Here is a 19,447-nt window from a genome sequence, read left to right as displayed (position 1 = left end):
GACATGTATTTTTTTTAATAGTTTGTTTCATTTTAATTACTTAATTTTTGGTTCTCATAACATGCTTAATATATTAGCAAAGTGAAACATTTATTAATTTATTCTTTGACATGTATTTTTGAGCATTAATGGGCTGCACAAATTGTGGAGGTGAGAGATGCCATAGAAAGAATAGAGGTGAAACCATCCTACCCTGTTTGCCTGAGTCACCACTGGGTGCTATACTCTGCTGAAGTGGTGGTGGTTGTAACCATAAAAGATACATACACAAGATACCATGGCTGCACTAATCCTTGGTGTATATAATAAAAATAAGTAGGATAACCTAAAACATAGCACTGTGTCTTTAATTTGATACCAAGCACATAAAGATACAGGAACAAATTATCAAAATGTTTCTAGTTATTGCTTCTACTAGGGTTCTTTTCCTTTTTTATGTATGCTTTTCTACATTTTCCCCCAATAAACTCTAATGAACCTATGCAGCTTTTATTACCAAAAGAGTACTTGTGTGTGTGTGAGTGTGCATGTGTGTGTGTGTGTGTGTGTGTGTGTTAGGTATGTAAACACACATATTTAGAATGTTGATACACATGATTAATATTTTTAAAAATTGAGTTTGCTTCCTAGTCATTTTTTTTTTTGCTGTTGAAAGTTATTTAGTGTAATATTTTCACAATTAAGAATTGCCTATGTCTTGGGCTTGGGTTGTGGCTCAGTGGTAGAGCACTTGCCTAGCACGCATGCGGCACCAGTTTTGATCCTCAGCACCACATAAAAATAAATAAATAAAAAATTAAGGTATTGTGTCCATCCACAACTAAGGACCACGCATCTAGACAGACATCGGTGTCTATATCTACCTAGATGGGTGGCCCTTTGTTGACTGCATGATGTTTCCTGGTGGGCATAATGATTTCGTCTCCTACAGGACCTCCTCAAAGGACTGGGGACAGTAAAGGATTCCCTTTTTGTTCTCCATGAGCTGGGAGAGCAGCTCAAGCAGCAAGTGGGTGCTTCAGCAGCCTCAGCCGTCCAGTCCGATCAGCTCTCTTTGACTCAACACCTAGGTGCCCTGGAGCAGGCTCTTTGCAAACAGCAGACCGTGCTACAGGTACAGAGCTCATGCTCAGTGTGTGTTATGAACTGGGTGGCCTACAGTGTCTGGGAATAGACACAGGAAATGGAATTTTCCACATTGATGCAATGCCTCCCCCATGACCAAAGAATTAAAAGAAAGCAAACTTGGGAGTTCCAGTGGGGGCAGAGGAAGGTAAGGGGTTTGGTCTTGTTGCCTTCAATGTAATTTTAAAATTAGTCTATTGACAAACCCCTAAACCATGCCTGCCTCCATAGTATGTCCAATTAATAAATAGTAAGTGGCTTCAGTATTAATATTCATATTTAACTTAGGTTTTTGCAAGAATTGGAATTTTTTCAAATGTCTCATAATTTATTGAGAATAACTTCAGTTATTGGTTAATGGTACCTAGAAATAATTCTTCTTGTTAGAAAAATGACATAAATAAAGAAAAGAAAACTTAAATCATTATAGCCTTGGTTTTTCAGAAATAGCATCTCATAAATGTCAATTTGATATAAGAATGTGAAAAATAATTTCCAAATCCACTTACCCTTTCATGAGATTTCACTAAAAAACTAATATATTTCACTAAAATACCAATTTCTTTTGTGTAAAAAAGGCTGGAGTAGTTGACTATGAAACCTTTGCCAAGAGCTTAGAAGCTCTGGAGGGCTGGATGGTGGAAACCCAGGAAATACTGCAAGAGCAAGACCCGACCCACTCCTCTGACCTCTCCACCATCCAGGAGAGGATGGAAGAACTGAAGGTGCGTGCATCCAAGTCTTCCTCCCACATCTTCTAGTGTCTTTCCTCAGAAGCTTCAGGAAAACTCAGAACTGGCGTAGACCTATTTCCTTTCAGGGACCTAAGAGAGACGCTTTTAAAGCAACACGTGTCATTTCAAAGCTCAGGTGAAATTGCATTCTATCCAGAAAGAGCCCAGCCAACTTTTGGGTCCCTTACTGCCTGGATGGTTTTGAGCAATTTATTTAGGTTTTTGTCTCCTCCTTTACTCATTTGTAAAGAGGGAATAGCAATGGTACTTAGCTCCTGGGTTTGTTTTGAGTTTAAAATGTGTGATTTCTTATAAAGCTATTACAACAATGTTTGATTCATGGTAAGAATTCAATACATGTTAACTATGCTGTTATAACCATTATTATTATTAAATAATGAAACAATAAACATAAATAAATTAAATATAGAAGAGAAGGAATAAACCTTTTCGGTGTAATTTTCATCCTTTGTCACTTCTGCTGGGAATTGCATATGAGTTAAATAAATCATGTGAATAATAAACCAACCTATTAACACCCAACAAAGGGTAATGAGTAGTTAGGTAGCATAACAGCCATAATGGTGTAAGCTGATGAGATTCAGCTTTTCCTTATTTGTTGTACCTTTGGAGATTTCAGGCAAGTGGTCTAGAAGGCCAAAGATCAGCTTCTTCCTGAAATCAGAAATTTACTTTGTGCCTTAAAACACTGGTACCTTTTCTGATGCTGATGCTGAAGTTGCCCTTCAATCTTGTTTGCAGGGACAAATGTTAAAATTCAGCAGCATGGCTCCAGATTTAGACCGTCTAAATGAACTGGGATATAGGCTACCGCTGAATGATAAGGAAATCAAAAGGATGCAAAATCTGAACCGCCACTGGTCTCAGAACTCCTCTCAGACTACAGAAAGATTCAGGTAAACGAGATATTTTGGTCTCCCCAGTTGGCTTAATGTGTTTTGTTAAAGGAAGAAGTGTGTGTTGCTGTAACAAAATAACTATAGACAAGATAACTTAGAAAGAAAAGAAATGTATTCTTTCACAGTTCTGGAGTCTGGGAAGTTCCAGATCAAGGTGCCAGTAGGTTTGGTTTTCTAGTGAGCTGCTTTCTTTAAGATGGTACCTTCTTGCTGCATCCTCCAGAGAGGCAGGATGCTGCATCCTCAAAAGGGGGAAGGCCAAGAGAACCAAAGGCAGCCTGAAGACTCTTTTTAAGGGCTTTACCATCACTCACAAAGGGGAAGTCCTCATGGCCTGAATTTTGGAGGGGACACATCCAAACCAAAGCCCTAATCTGTCAGCCCAATAGAAGTTTATGATTTGTGTGTATTTACAAATTTCAGGTTATTCTATTAGCTCTGGAAAACTTGATACTAAATGTGGGAAACTCAAATTGTAAAGTGGTTTTTCATATTCAGGAAAAAAAGCTCTAAAGTAAGAATATATTTGAGGGACATGCAAAATTTTCATTATTTTTAAAATGTAATATTTTAAACTGTTACTTTTTTCAATCTTTCTTTTTTTTAAATTTTGCTACACAGCATGAAAGCTATGCACTGATTCAGTTAGAATTGGAGACAGAATATTTAATCTAGTTTTATATGTTAGAGGTATAAGAATAAAGAGCAAAATAACTATTATTACATATCCTTCATTCTGTCAGTAAGTTGCAGTCATTTTTACTACAACATCAGACTTTCTTGGAAAAATGTGAAACATGGATGGAATTCTTGGTCCAAACGGAACAAAAGTTAGCAGTAGAGATTTCAGGCAACTATCAGCATCTATTGGAACAGCAGAGAGCACATGAGGTGGGTAATGCCAGTAGTTTGGCGGGTACCAAGGTGTTCTTGGCTTTTGGAAGATGCTACAAACTTCCACCTGGGAAAAATGAGTTTTTTCTGTCACATGCATCATTTTTGCAAGCTTAAATTTTAATATCTTTTCTTAATGGGATAATTGTTTCATTTTTTAATGTTATTAAAATATTTTTATTGTTTCTTTTTAGTTATACATATCAGTAGGACCCATTTTGATATAATTATACAAGCATGGAATATGTCTTATTCTAATTAGAATCCTTGTTGTTGAGGGATTCACTGTGGTGTTTTCATATATATATGAAAATTATGTCAGATTCATTCCACTGCCTTTTCTTTTTCTATCCTTTTTCTATTTCCTCTATTCCCCATGTCTAATCTACTGAACCTTTATTCTTCCCCTCCCTGCCCCTTATTGTGGGTTAGCTCCCACATATCAGAGAAAACATTTGACCTTTGGTTTCTTAGGACTGGCTTATTTCATTTGGCATGATAGTTTCCAGACCCATTTATTTGCTGGCAAAGTCATTCTTCTTAATGATTGAATAATAATCCATTGTGTATATATACTACATTTTCTTTATCCATTCATCTGTTGATGGGCACCTAGGTTGATTCCATAGCTTACCTATTGTGAATTGGGCTGCTATACACTTTGATATGGCTGTGTCACTGTAGTATGCTGATTTTCACTCCTTTGGATATATACCAACTAGTGGGCCAGCTGGGTCAAGTGGTGTTCCAATTCCTAGTTTTCTGATGACTTCATAATGCTTTCCAGATTGGTTGTACCAATATGCAATTCAACCAACAATGTTTGACTATACCCTTTCCCCCATATCCTTGCCAACATTTGTTGTTACTTATAATCTTGATAATTGCCATTCTGGTTAGAGTGAGGTGTAGTTTTAATTTGCATTTCTCTAATTGCTAGAAGATGTTGACAAAAAAAAAAAAAAAAAAAGTGATCCAGTTCTCTGCTCCATAGCTGTTTGTAGACATATGTCAAGCATCAATACTTTGTAATGCATAGTGGTAGAGTTGTGCTTAAGGCTACTTATTGGAGATAGAGCTGGAGAGGAAAAGGAGTGCAGAAAGCCACACAGTTTTCCAACTACATTGTAGACTGTATTACCATTGCCAAGGCTAACTGTTTAAGAGAATATGCTTTGAGCAAAAAGTTTGGGGCCAATGAAAATCATGTGTTCTTTAAAAAACATAAATTAATTTTATAGCAAGACACCAATCTGTCAAATATCTTCAAGCATATCTCTTAATCGAACTGCATTATAATTATTTCTCAAGAAATAAGGAGAAAGAACTACATATAAATAGTATATTAATTAATTTGCCAACTCTATCCCTGTTTTGCTATGTATTGGTGTTTGTCAAATACATGCTCATAGAAGGATGGGACATACCTAAGAACTGAGAGAAACTTGTTCTAAAAAAGAATAAGATGAATTTTAAACTGTTTGGAATTCTAAAAATAGAAAATTTAAAGGTAGATATTTTAAAATCCAGTTTTACTGAGCTGACAGATGAGGACATAAAAGTCATGGATCAAAACTACAGTGAGACACCATTTTTCACCCACTAGGATGGCTAAAATGAAAAACATGACAAATATTGGTGAAGTGGCAGAGATATTAGAGTCCATGTGCATTGTTGATGGGACTGTAAAGTGGTGAAGCTGTTTTGGAAAACAGTGGATCATTTCTCAAAATGCTAAACACAGAATTGCCTTATAACCCCGTAATGCCATCCCTGAGTATATCCCGCACAAAACCTGGACAAGTGTATGTTCATAGCAGTACCTTCATAATAGATAAAGTATAAAAAAACCAAAGTCCATCAATGGATGAGAGTGTAAATAAAATGTAAGCACTATTCAGCGATATTAAGAACAAGATACTGATGCATAATGCAACGTGGATGAACAGAGGAAACGTCACATGCAAGAAGCCAGTCACAAAAGGCCACATGTTACTTGGCTCAATTTATATGAATTATCCAGAGTAAGCAATTGATAGAGATGTGAAGTAGATTAGTGGTTGCTCAGAGCTGGGAATTGGGAGGAAATGGGGTCTGATTTCTAATGAGGGCAGAATTTCTTTGGGGATGATGAAAACATTCTAAAATTGATCATGAAGATGGTGGCACAAGTCTGGAATATAATAAAAGTTATTAAACTGGACATTTTAAATGTGCAAATTTTATGACATGTGAATAATATCTCAACCAAACTGTTTAAAAACAGTGGAAATAATTTGAAAGACCTTTCTATTGATTTAATAATGAAATAATTTTATTAAACTAATTAATTTGAAAAACATTTCAGAAAGACCAGAACACAAATTATTCATCAACTTACCTTATTGAGGGATTTAAAGAGAAAGAAGGGAAACCTAAATCTACTTTTAGTCATTAAGTTTAATAAGCCAAAAACCAAACTTTAGGCCTACTTTAATTAATGATCTAAAAATAAATATTCCTACATGTCAGGATTTCACACTCATCGTGATTCAGCTGGAGATATTTTCCATAGTCTTGCTATACCCAGTGCATTTGAAAGGTTATCAGAAAACCGGTCACTAAAATTAGGAACTCTAAAAGTATGCTCTTCTTTTTTAAAATTATAGTTGTTTCAAGCCGAGATGTTCAGCCGTCAGCAGATTTTACACTCAATCATTATTGATGGGCAACGTCTTCTAGAACAAGGTCAAGTTGATGACAGGTAGGATCTTTGATAACTTATTATGAAGAAAGCTTCCAGTAAATTAGTCATTTTCCTTTTAATGAGCAGATTAGAGGGCACATAGCCAATCTTCTCAAGGCAATTGTATTATCGTGGAGTCTCAGTAATTGGAGGGAAGGCTTGTCTGAATCTCTGAAATGAGTGAGTATTGAATCCTTTTAGAGAACAGCTATTATATGATATGAAGGACATAGAGTAATTGGAAATCACCTAGCCAACCTTCACTAGTCATCTGTAGAGACTGGAATTAATGAATAGATCAGAATGAATTGTATCAATGGTTCATAAACAGATGCTTCTAATATTCTCATGCAATTATCGAAATTGTATTCCTAAAAGGAGGATAGATATCACTAGTCCATCTTTCTTACTCGGAGATGAAAAACCTGAGACCCACAAATGTGGACTGATTTGACCAAGGTCACAAAACCAAGGAGCAGCAGACTCTGGCTTTGTGCTCCTGGGTCTAGTTTGTAGTCTGCACAGCCAGCCTTCCCAGGCCACAAAACTTCCTCCATGTTTGAAAATGATTTGTCACCATAAATCTGATTACATTCTACCTGAAATACTTCTTCCTCTTCATTTACATGACAAATTATCTCTTTAATAAAAATTCAGAAGTAAAAACATAGCTTCTCTTCCAATTTACAGCATGTGAATTGGCAATTATGTGCAGTATTTACATTTCCTAGGAACAATATTTTCTTTATCTTATTGACTTTCCATGGTGATATTTGGAGAATTAAACTCATTTGTTTTATTATATGCATACATCTTCCCCATAGTTAGGACCAGTAGTTGTGACTATAATTAACTTTGTGTATTTAAAAAAGTTAGAAAATGAATCATTTTATTGTGAAAGGTTTTTTTTAATGTTTTGGAAGTAATTTCAGTTTTTAAGTGGTTATTTCTTTGGATGTACATAAAAGATTTTCATAGTTAAGGTTGGAACAACAAAACATGATACCATATTATTCTTTCCTAAGCAGGCCAAACTTAAATGCAAGATTTACTGAGAATTTAAGACCTTCAAAATAAAACAAATTCAAATGCAATTAACTTTTAGCTTTTGCTTTATCATCTTTTAGCCAACTTTATAACAATATTTTAAACATTCAAGTCATTATGTTAAATACAATTTACAATTCCCCTATAAGCCAACATCTATTAAATTTTAAATGCTAACATTTAGGGGAAAAACAACAACAGAGAGAAGAAAATTGGAAGATAAGAATTTTGATAGTTGTAATTAAAAAGAGAAGCATCAGATTAGAACCTGCTGACAATAGGAAGTTTCCTGATGACAAATGTACGTGACTCTCAAAGTTCATTTATGATCTCTGTTGTTTAGAGCTTCAGCAGTGGGGAGATGTGCTCTAAGTGGTTTCTTGTGCTGACAGGTAGCTCAGGGCAACCAGGCTACACAGGGAGGATAGAGCCTCATAGAGATCCTGGGTGGTTACCTGGCACAAAGCAACACACAAATGAACCATTCCACATTCCATGATGTTCTCATTCTGATTTGACAGATGTTATAAATGTTACGGAAGTATCATGAAGATAATTTGCAAATTTGGATTCGACTGTGCTTGATTTGACAAATGACTTCTGTTTTTGAAAGGAAATTCATATATATAATCTATACATTATATATATATATATAATATCCCCCCTTTGCTCTATCCCTCTCCACTCACACACTCAGGAAGAGAGTGACAATGACCTTGTCATAGATTTTTCGAACTGTACTGAGACATGGAAACACCACTTACCTACACCAATAGTCTAATTTTGAAAATTATTTTCAGTAGACCCCATAGCAGATCTTGGCATAATATTTTTAAATTGATTTGTTTATTTGTTTTTATGATACTGGGGATTGATCTAGGTGTTTTGCACATGCTAATCAAACACTACCACTGAGCTACATTTGTGCTCTACCTCAGCACTTTTTTAAGTTACCCTGTCTGGCCTTGAACTTTTGATTCTCCTGAGTCAGCCTTCTGAATAGCTAGGACTAATGGCATGTACTACTGCACCGGGCCATAGCATCTATTTTAAATCCTTTGCCTTAGATCACTTCTCAGGGCTTGCAGTCATTGAGAAGGTATGCTCCCTCTGTTATGTGGCTACATCCAAAGAACAATCTTTTCACCGTGTAATTACCTCTTCTCCAGGGATGAGTTCAACCTGAAGTTGACCCTCCTCAGTAATCAGTGGCAGGGAGTGATTCGCAGAGCCCAGCAGAGGCGGGGGATCATCGATAGCCAGATTCGCCAGTGGCAACGCTACAGGGAGATGGCAGAGAAGCTCCGTAAATGGTTGGTGGAGGTGTCCTATCTGCCCGTGAGTGGCCTTGGAAGCATCCCCGTGCCACTGCAACAAGTCAGGACCCTCTTTGATGAAGTGCAGGTAGGATGCAGAACACACTGTTCTCAAGCCTCTTCTGCATTTCCAACTTGACCTTAGCCTCAGTGCTTCAGAGGTACCCTGGAGTGACAGGGGAATTGGAGTGAATATTATTCCCAAATGTGAACTGAAAATGCAAAAGTGATTGCCCTGCAGACATCTGAATGGTGGGGTCAGAGTAAACCTCAGCCTCTCCCAGAGCCTCTTCTACTCCACACACCAAGGCTCACAGCAGCTCCCTGCAGCCCAGCTATAATGTGTTGATTATGTCTATTGGACTCGTGAGCAATTTAAACATGTAATGCAAGCACTCCAGAGAAGGCTCTGTCCTTGAGTTCTTTGTCCCTGCCCAACTAGCTCCTTACTTTCACCAGCCTGAGATCTGGGGCTATGGCATCTGAGACAGATACCTCCCAGCACTCTCACCCATCCTTCCCCCTTGATTCATGGGCTCTCTTCCTTTCAAGGTCACTGTTCTCTGGTTCTCCTTCTCCAAATTTCTTTGAAAGAACTCATCTACAGATAGGGCTTCAACTACTCACTAACAGCAAAAAAGGAGCAAGTTGGTATCTTCTGGTCACATTCACCTGCTATGGTTTCAACTCCTGTATCTGGCCACATTTTAGATTGATATCTGTGCATTTCAGCTGTAACAACTCTGTGTCCCTCAACAGAGTTTGTGATCTCTGAAACAACATTTTCTGTTTCCCATGTCCAGTGTAGGAAAATGTTATCACCAGCGATCTGGTCTATCAGTCCAGGACCCCTAGTGTCATTGTAGAGCTATACCCCTCCTTGTCTGTTGCTCCCCTATAAATCTGCTGCAAGTCTTCATCCTCATGGCCACTGCCTTGAATAAGGCATTCATGACTTCTCACCTGAATGGACAGTAGCTTTCTTACCTGTCTCAGCATATCCAATACACACCCCTCTTCCATCCCACTTTCCACCCTGCTTCTGAATGCTTTTATTAAAACCTTAATTCAAACACATTACTTACCTCCTTAATATTCTTCTGTGACCGCAGTCATTTTTACTCTAAAAGAACAAATTTCTGTGAAAGATGTAGTCTTGCCTCATCTTCGACCATTCTGTTACATGCACCCCATACTCCAGCCACTGAAAAACTACATCCTGTTTTCCTGTACAGTGGACATGCGCATCCTCAGTTCCCTGAGGGAAGGTGTTATCTCCTCTGCTTCTGCTTCGACTCATCACTTAATAAGGTTGCATTCATGCATCTTTCAAGAAGTCCCAAGCCACTTTACCACTTTGGGGAAGCTATGCTGTGCCTGCCATGCTCTATGTTCTTTGCACACCAGTTTTATAAAGCAAATCTCATATTATATCCTAACTGTATTTGACTTTAGGGTAGAAAGGAAGCCTTTCCCTGTTGTGTTCTCATTCATTATACATGGTTCATTCCTGCACAAAGTACCATCTCAACAAATACTTGCTGGATGGAAGAGGGCAGGCTGCTTATGCTAACCTGTGGGGCCACTAAGAATACTTATAGTAGGAAAAGGATGAAGAAGAGTCGAAAAAGTAAAAAGTGACCCTTCCTTTCAGTTCAAAGAAAAGGTGTTCCTACGACAACAAGGGAGCTACATCCTAACTGTGGAGGCTGGCAAGCAGCTCCTGCTGACTGCAGACAGCGCAGCCGAGGCCGCCTTGCAAGCCGAACTCACCGAAATCCAAGAGAAGTGGAGATTGGCCAGCATGCACCTGGAGGAGCAGAAGAAAAAACTGGCTTTCTTGCTGAAAGTAGGTTCAATTTAAAGGGGCCTTTTAATAGTTGTACTGTTTTCTCCCATTGTTTTCCTTGCAAATCAAGTATTCAAAGATCATTGAGCAATACCTGCAGGATTTTGAGCCTGTGCATTTTATTTAAGACTTTGCCCTATCTTGCAGGAACTGGACAAGTTTCTCCATTTTCAGCATTTCATTTTTCAGGACAATCCCCCAAGAATGTAATTGAAACTGGAAAAGGTCTGTCCATGCTATGAATTCTGATTAATGGCCATTGCTAAGGCTTAGCCATGAGATGACTTTATAAAATTAGACAGAAAGTCAAAGCATTGGTTCCACTCCCTAACCTCAAACTCCAAAATGGTTCTCAAGATTGATATCTCTTATTTTATAGCAGGGGAAAACCAACCCAAAATAATGCTCTCAAGTTGGCTTAGTTTACCAAAGAAGGTTGCTAGGCAATAAAATCTCCAGGAGGAATATGAAGCCCTTAGTGGGATACACATTGCATACTATCACTCAGGAAGTTTTAGGGAGCTTGGATTGGGCTACACCTGCCCCAAGAAATTTTCACCCTTATTTTCAAATTCCAGGTATAAAACATAATTAAATCAGGAGCTTAAAAAGGGCATGTGCCCTAAACCTGGGTAAAACCAAAGTTAAAACCATAGTAAACCAAGTAATCTGGTTCCTGGAATCTTTCCAATCCTCGGACAAGTGGTATATTACCTGGTACATATTGAGCACTAAATATATAACAGTAATTACCATTGTTTATGTCATCATTTAAAAAAGTGAACATAGTAAATGCGAAATTATGTAGGTTGATAATCACCAATAATTCAATGAGATTATCTATTAAAGTGACTTGTCACTTTTTTGGATCAAAGGTAATAACTAAAGTTAATGGAGCAGATTTTACTCTTTTATTGTTTAAAGTCCACACACCCATTTGATTTGTTCTGCTGAATTTTAGTTAATGATATATTAACTTCTGAGTGGGAAATAAGCAATCAAAAATACCCCTGGGCATCTATAAGTCACTATTATTTGCACGCAGTGCAATTCATCAGTAATATAATGTGCCAAATTCATCTTGTTTTCAGGAAAGGATTTAAAACATTGTAACTCGATCTGTAAGAGAACATGTTAATCATATATTTTTCTTTATTTGTGATGTGATATTTGGAGACATTCCTGAGATTTAATAAGGCATGGTATCTGAGTCACTGCCTTTGCTGAAGACAAGTCTGTCTGTTGGTTGGTGTATAAAACATCCGAATTAATAGATGCTTACAGACCACAGCATTAAGCTATTACCTTAGAATTCATAGAGCAAACAGACTTGATTATAGCTTCACAGTCTAAGTCATTCTTGGAAAGGGAGGAATCCCTGTTCTTCTCTTGTTAAAGCTTGTTATATTTTGAATCATTTACTTCCTTCTATCTGTCTAAGAAAGTATTATAAAACTAAATTTTAATGTTTTTGGAGCTTCATTTCAGGATATCTTTGCACCACAGCTATAATACTTATCTATTTTTAGTTCTCAATCTAATGCTCCAAGTATGTATGTCAAAAATAGTCATTATAATTCCATATTCTACATAGTCACCTGCTTCATCGATGCCTCAAAGTATTTTCACAAGAATGAGTTGTCCTTGTTTCTGTGAGATCAATGAATAATTACTGACTGCATTCTTATAGATTTGGGGGTGTGTGCTGATTTAAATGAGGATGTTTTGTTCATTTTAAGCAGGAAGAGGACCTGTCTACCCTCACTATGCCGAACATTGGTAAACTAAGTAGCCTGAGAATACAGTGATATTTTTAAATAAAGGGAGTTGGAATGAATCTGTGCATGATAAGCAAAGGATTTTTGCTTTTTGTTTTTTGGGGGGTTTTGTTTGTTTGTTTCTGGTAATAGGGATGAGAGAATATGATTATACACTCTAGGAAGTTCCAGAAAAGAAGTTTAAAGAGAAATGAGAATGTGGAACCAAACCTTTGGTTCAGTTAAAAGCAAAAGACACTTTGGGTAGGAATTACTTTGGTCCTTACTTTTTGTGTCAGTAAAACAAAACAAAAGACACTTGTAGTGATAGACGGTTGTGGTTGTAGTCACAGTTATACCTGTAGGTTGTCATTGCAAAGGATAAATAAATCAGGTGTCAGGAGAGAAGACAGGAAGAATGCTAGGAAGGAAAGACTGGAGGTGATGAGAGAGATGCTGTGGAAGAAAATGGAGCATGATGTGGTGGCATGTGAACCACTCTCTGTATTTCTATCATGTCGGGAGCGGCCATTGGGGAGGACAGTGGGGATGCAGAGGCCAGGCATGGACATAGGATAAAATGGGTTGTGTTGGACAACATAGAGGAGACTCGTTTAGTTGGACTTACTTTTCCATGGCCTTGAGACACCAGATAAGAGTTAACTTGTAGATATGGTGCTGTAAGTATCCGTCTCCATTGTGGAAATTTCATTTTATTTTTCTTAGTTTTTAATTATTCCTTCCACTTTTTTTCCTTAGTTTTTAAATTACAAAAGAAATACATGTGTCATAAAATTTCACATAATAATTGAGGTATATAGAGTACAAAATGAAATTCCCCTTGTACCACCATTCAAATTGTCTATCTCTGCCAAGAGGGAGCCATTGCCACCAGTTTGTTGTGTGACATTTGAAAACAAAGCCACACAATGCCTGTTTTCTTTGTCAGCCCGTGGAGACCCCCAGGTTCTATGCTGCCATGCTCTACCACTCAGGGAGCACTTACCACTACGTGGCACGCTGGATACATATTTCTTAAAGTGTGCCTTAGCTCTCTTCCCCCACTTCTTGATGGTGTGGACTTTTATGTTGTACACAACCCTTTGCTACCTGCTTTATCAGTGACAAGATAAAGCCAGTCAAAGGCTCTGCCCATCTCTGTTGTATTTCCACTTCTTTGACAGCTCATACTCATGTGGCTCATACCATTGATGAATTTAATCAGACTCAGGGTTATATTGTTTTTACATTCACTCTCTCTCCTCTTACTCCTATGTGTTTTTATAGCCTCTTTTTTTATCCCCTGTAGTGTATTGGGGAGAGCATGTGCATTGAATGCAGTTAGGGATGAAGTTAGCTGAAGGGCACATTGCCACATCATACCCCTGCCTCTGCAGACAGATTTGGATTCAGATAACATTGCTGAGTATTCATGATTCTCTGGGTGTTGTGTTTGTTAACACCCATTGCTTATTTTAATTCTCTGACAATTATAGTTTGTATTATTTCCATTTTCATTGGGAAACATGAGACACAGGCTTATCAGCTTACTAAAGTCATGCAGTTAAAAAGTAACAGAGTCAGAGTTGGACTCAACTCTTAGGATGACCCCATGCTGCCCGTGGTGGCAAAGGGTGTGGACTCCCCTTCTCACTGTTCATCAATGTGACTTTAATTCTTTCTCTGTAATTAAAAAGTGTTTCTTTCTTGTTTTCTAATTTATTTCCAAAACAAAACAAAAAACATACCAGGCACGGTGGTGCATGCCTGTAATCCCAGCAGCTTGGGAGGCTGAGACAGGAGGATCGAGGATCGTGAGTTCAAAGACAGCCTCAGCAATGGCGAGGCCCTAAACAACTCAGTGAGACCTTGTCTCTAAATAAAATACAAAAAATAGGGCTGGGGCTAGGGCTCAGTGGTTGAATGCCCAAGCTCAATCCCCAGTACCCCTTCCTACCAAAATAAACTGACATGCAATTTCTTTTGCTTCCATCATAGGACTGGGAAAAATGTGAAAAAGGAATTGCTGATTCCCTGGAGAAACTACGAACATTCAAAAAGAAGCTTTCCCAGCCTCTACCAGATCATCATGAGGAGCTTCATGCAGAGCAAATGCGATGCAAGGTGAATTACTGGATGGAGATAATCCCTGTCACCCATCTTCTGCCTGTGCAGGGATAACGCCTGCAGAAAAATAATCCCATCAATCTTCTCTGGCTGTCTGCATGCAGATGCAAAATCCAGGGGGACTGCAATAAGACAAATGGCTCCTAGGTGATACTTGCTTAGCTCACTTATTGCAGTGAGTGAAAGTTTATGAATTAACCTGCTGAAGCAAATGAAAATTAAACACAAACATTAAAGATATTTAAAAGCCAGGTCAAGAGCAATAAAAGCAATCTTTCTAAAGCATCCACACTGAGGGATCATTTTAGCCAGAGTCTACTTTACAGAAAGCATTGGCAGCCTGGAAAATCTGTTGTCTATGGCTTGCGGAAGAACCCTCCCTCCCCTCCAGACTCTTCTGCAAAGAAAGCAGGAAAAAATGCTAATCTCAGTTGACACAAGGAGTCATCTAATCCTTATTACTCAGGGCTCTAACTACTTAAAGATTATGATCAATGCTTTAAATCATGCTTGAAAGCAAATTGATAGCTAATACAGACCACTCCCTACATGATGAGGTCATGAATACTTACATGATTTAGTGGCTGTAGGATTCATCCCATTAACACCTTCTTAGCCCAGTAAAGCTTGAGACTGGTCCTCTGCTGAGCAATGTGCCCATCAGATCAAAAGTACTAATACTTTTTTTTTTCAAATTATACATGTCCTCATGTTCTCTAATTATTTGTAAATTATTGCTGTAGTGTAATTCTAGTAAAATTTTACATATATGGAAGTGATATGGATTTTAATTGGAAGTTCTCTGCCTCACTTTGACTAAGAAGGTGTAAATAGAAATGTTGCATCTTTAATTTACCGGAACAGTTTGATCCTTCAAGCCAAGAGATTATTAAGTCTAGAAATCTTGATAAATGTGGATGTAAAAATTTTTCCTTCAGTACAAAAATCCAAAGATATTCTTTGAGACATTAAAAGGCAGTTAGGAAAAATTGAAGGTGGTACACTTCACATCTCAAATGGCAAGTGAATGAGATATTATTTTGAGGTGTGACTTTCAGAAGTTTGTGAAGATGACAAAGGTAAACAGTTATTTTTAAGCCTGTGATTATAAATTTACCAAAAAAACTATTAAATACAAATTCTGTTAAGTAAGAATGGACACTGATTAGGCTCCTCTGTGTGCCAGTGACCTCATGAGTGTTGTTTCAGTTGGTCTGAACACAAGTCAGGAGGACATTCTGTTACTGCCTTTTTGCAGATGAGAAAACAGAGGCTTCTAGGAACTAAGTAAGTATCCGAGTTGTTGCATTTAAAGGCTGTACTTTTCCCACACTGACTCGCCTCATGGAGAATGTTCAAAGCAGTGGGGCCTGATGTTAGTGTTGTTTGTTTTTTCAATCTCTTCACCAAATCTGCTGTTTGGATTGAGGACCGGGAACTGGCATAAAATGAGCAAAATCTTTACATTGGTATAACAATTTAATATCTCCAAAGGTGTAAATGTTGCATTTTTAAATGTTGCATTTTTAATTTATCGGAACAGTTTGATCCTTCAGCCAGATGCTGTTTCTAAGGAGTCTCATTTTTTCATCTCCCCAAATACTGGACACATACTCTGCTTTTGAGTTTGTAGATTCAAAGGATGCCTTTCAATCTGGCTCTCTGCTCCTCTTCCCCAAACAACCTTAGCAGCAAAACAAAGCAATTACTTGGAAAATCAGGCTAAAACCTTGTTTGCCTAAATTGCTTGGAAAGTCAGCCTCAGACAGTAGTGTTAATTACTTTTGCCTTTGGAAACTTGTCTCCTGTGTGAAGAGACAAAAAGAGAAGGAACCAACCATGTGAAATTTTCTATTCATATGCTAAATTAGCTGGATTCTAAAGGCAACAACTGGCAGGGAACAAGAGTTATACAAATTGCAAAATCAGCCATCCATCAAAGTATTGCAAAAGTTAATGTCAACTCTTACAAATATTATTATAAGATTTTTTTCTCCTTAAATCATTTCCCAAAAGAACAGGGTACATAATCTTTTTCAGTAACTTAAATAAATTTCTGATCCTACAGAAAATGTATTCAGGGAATTATTTTTAATTTAGTAATAATAGAGCTCCACCATTATCTTGTAAGTATACATCATAGAATTTAGCAACTCATAGTGTATGAAAATGAAAATTAAATTATTAAAATATTTCATTAGTGTGATCAGTAACTTAGGACAAAAAGAAAGTATGGGTTATGTGTTTATGACGTCAGTTTAAAGTTCAGTGCAGTGCTGAAACATCAGTTAGGAAAAGGCATCAAAGAAAAAAACAAGATCGTTGAGATGGTAAATAGATGTTAGAAAGATTCTGCAAACAAGTCTGGTATCAGAAGAACTTGGCAATTGATCAGATTATGTAGGAAGAAAATGAAACAGATCCCACGTTAGAGAATGGAAATGGAATTTTATCTGGAAGGATTTCAAATGATGTGAGAAATTGTTGACGGTAGATGACAAGATAACTATTAGAGAAAAATTCTAATAAGTAAGAATGGGCATTTATTAGGCCCATTTTTTCAAGAATCATTTTCAGGAACTTCTTTTTTAATCTAGGAATTAGAAAGTGCCGTTGGGAGCTGGACGGATGACTTGGCAGAGCTGACGTTGCTGCGGGGCTCCCTGTCTGCCTACATCAGTGCTGATGACATCTCCATCCTTAATGAGCGCATAGAGCTCCTGCAGAGGCAGTGGGAAGAACTGTGCCACCAGGTAAGACCAGTGCCGTACATGGAAAGTGACCATCATGATGGAAAGCTGGGTGGTGATTCAGTGGCAGGTGGCTTGACCAGGTTTGGACCCACCCATAGCTCATGGTACCAGCTAAAGAAGGTTATTGCCAGAACATTCCAGACCAAGACAACTATGTCTTACCATTGTATCTTTGATGCATCTAAACTGGATTCTCACCTCTCCTTTCATTGGCTGGTGTAGTATTTTTAAGAGGAAGCACAAAGCTGTGGTTGACAGATGTGATTATTTTGCTAGGTAGATACTGGTGGCATCTTCTATTTTTTAAACACATGAAAAAGTATTGTTTTATTTGCAATTTCAGCTAACACTCCAGAGCTAGTTCTGTTATGGAATATTTATTGTTACTCTCATCCTAGTTGTTTCCTGGTAATTAAAGGGTGTGTGTCGTGGTTAGTCATACTTTATTCATGTTTTAAGTACCTTTCTGTGTGTGCAATACTTTAGAAGAGATCCCAGGTTGGTCTTTGAGTTGGAAATGAAAGGGAAAAGTTGGTGGAAAGGCAGTAAGAGGACACCCTGGACCAAGAGAGTATCAGATTGCAGGCTCACAAATGAGCAGACAGCTGCCCAAGAGGCTTGTGGACCTACCCTCCAAGAGGCAGGGCCCACATCTGTCTCTCCCCATCTGTAACCTACGCATCATGCCTGGCACATTATAGGCTCTGACAATTATTCAGTTGAATTGTTCATTTCCATTATTGTGAATTTGACAAGCCATAATAGATGTTCCCACATCAAGCTTACAAACTTGATTTACACAAACTTTAACAGTTACAAAGAAAATCATGTATAACCAGGTTAAACACAATATGTGAAAATATATAAAGATATAAATGAGCTAAGGATGATAGGGATTGAAGAGAATGAAGGAGGTGCTTCTTGGAATGGGTAAATCTTCAAGGGATGCCTGAGATGGAGAGCGTGGAGTAAGATTGGTGTGCAGGGGACAAATGGATGCGGGGGCAAGCTTGCAGCTGCAGTAGAGGCCAGGGACGCAGGCTTTAGTAGGGCATATGTAGGTGTCATTTGGTGGAGGAAAGGCTGTGGAAGGGTGGCCTCTTGGTGTCTATGCCAGCTACACTGCTCTACCATCTCTCTTCTCTCCCATCCTTCTACCTCCTCTAACTTTGGGGATGCTTATCCTTGTGCTCCAGGAACTACTAAACAGAGGCTCAGAGCTTCTTGATTTATTTGACATCAAGAAGAAATATGTTCTTACAAAAACTTCCTTCTGAATGTTTAAATGAAAACCCAGAATTTTCTCATCTTGTGAACCAAAGGGGGACTCTAGGCACACGTGGTAGATGTGTGAACCCTCTTCTTGTGAATATATTCTTGCAAAAAGCAGGACACAGGAGAGAGGCTTTCATCAGCCTGTCAGTGATTCACGTTCAACATGAATGTAGCTACTTTTCACAGAGCTCTGTATTCTCAACGACCATGAGAAACCTCCATCAAGTTCCTCATAGGAAGTGGCACTATTAATCACCACGCTTTATTCTTTTCTGATTTCTTCAACCCAGAAGGAATACATTTCCATAGTCACTCATCCTATCATTTCCTGATGTAAAGATCTTATCATGATGTATAAATGGAAGCTATTTTGTGATGACAGATGACGGCAAATTTTTACAGCATGATTCCTTTACCCTTATTGAGCCTGTTCATCTATTTTTAATTTTGAGAAAAGTTTAGTACTGCTTGCTGTCTTAGTGTTTTTCAACATTAGACCAGATCCATTTCTGTAGCTAATGGAAGCCTGCAGAGTTCTTCAGAAAGGTGGCACCTCAGAGTTTGGACGTTTCCTTGGCAAACACACATGAACATCCCTCCCTAAAAGCCTGATCATGCCACTCCTCCTGCCTAAGTTGATGATTTCTTCTCTTCTGATTTCTAGCCTGTGGTCTTTCATGTTCCACAACCCCATGGCATTGTGACATTATGCTCTGTTATTGAGATTTTCTTAGTCCTGTGAACTACCCTTTCCCTTTTGGTCTGTGCTGTTCCATAGTACAGTATTTTACTTCTTTGTGATCTGATTCCAAAAGCTAAGGTGCAAAGACCTTTTCTCTGTATGGCTAATGCCCACCACAGCTATGTGTCTGTGTGTGTATGGGCAGTATAGCAGGAGAGGGGATGGAACCCAGGACCTCGTGCT

General features: G+C 38.1%; 1 protein-coding gene across 14 annotated transcripts in view; it reads left to right on the top strand.

Annotated features, from left to right (window-relative positions):
• The window catches only part of Syne1 (spectrin repeat containing nuclear envelope protein 1), a 428,383-nt gene that overhangs the window by 355,800 nt on the left and 53,136 nt on the right, over positions 1-19,447 (top strand). For all 14 annotated transcript variants that reach the window (XM_058573624.1, XM_058573630.1, XM_058573631.1 and 11 more), the window contains 9 exons: positions 932-1,114; positions 1,704-1,850; positions 2,622-2,776; positions 3,523-3,670; positions 6,322-6,416; positions 8,615-8,849; positions 10,416-10,610; positions 14,366-14,491; positions 17,092-17,247. In XM_058573624.1, the coding sequence (XP_058429607.1) occupies positions 932-1,114; positions 1,704-1,850; positions 2,622-2,776; positions 3,523-3,670; positions 6,322-6,416; positions 8,615-8,849; positions 10,416-10,610; positions 14,366-14,491; positions 17,092-17,247 (1,440 nt within the window). The remainder of the gene's footprint in view (positions 1-931; positions 1,115-1,703; positions 1,851-2,621; positions 2,777-3,522; positions 3,671-6,321; positions 6,417-8,614; positions 8,850-10,415; positions 10,611-14,365; positions 14,492-17,091; positions 17,248-19,447) is intronic.

Source organism: Marmota monax, unplaced genomic scaffold (assembly GCF_021218885.2).
Source record: "Marmota monax isolate L192 unplaced genomic scaffold, Marmota_monax_Labrador192_F-V1.1 WCK01_AAM20220418_F8-fsc00114, whole genome shotgun sequence".
Lineage (NCBI taxonomy): Eukaryota > Metazoa > Chordata > Mammalia > Rodentia > Sciuridae > Marmota > Marmota monax.
Note: the sequence above shows the minus strand (reverse complement) of the source record. Positions and strands in the feature narration are given on the sequence as shown.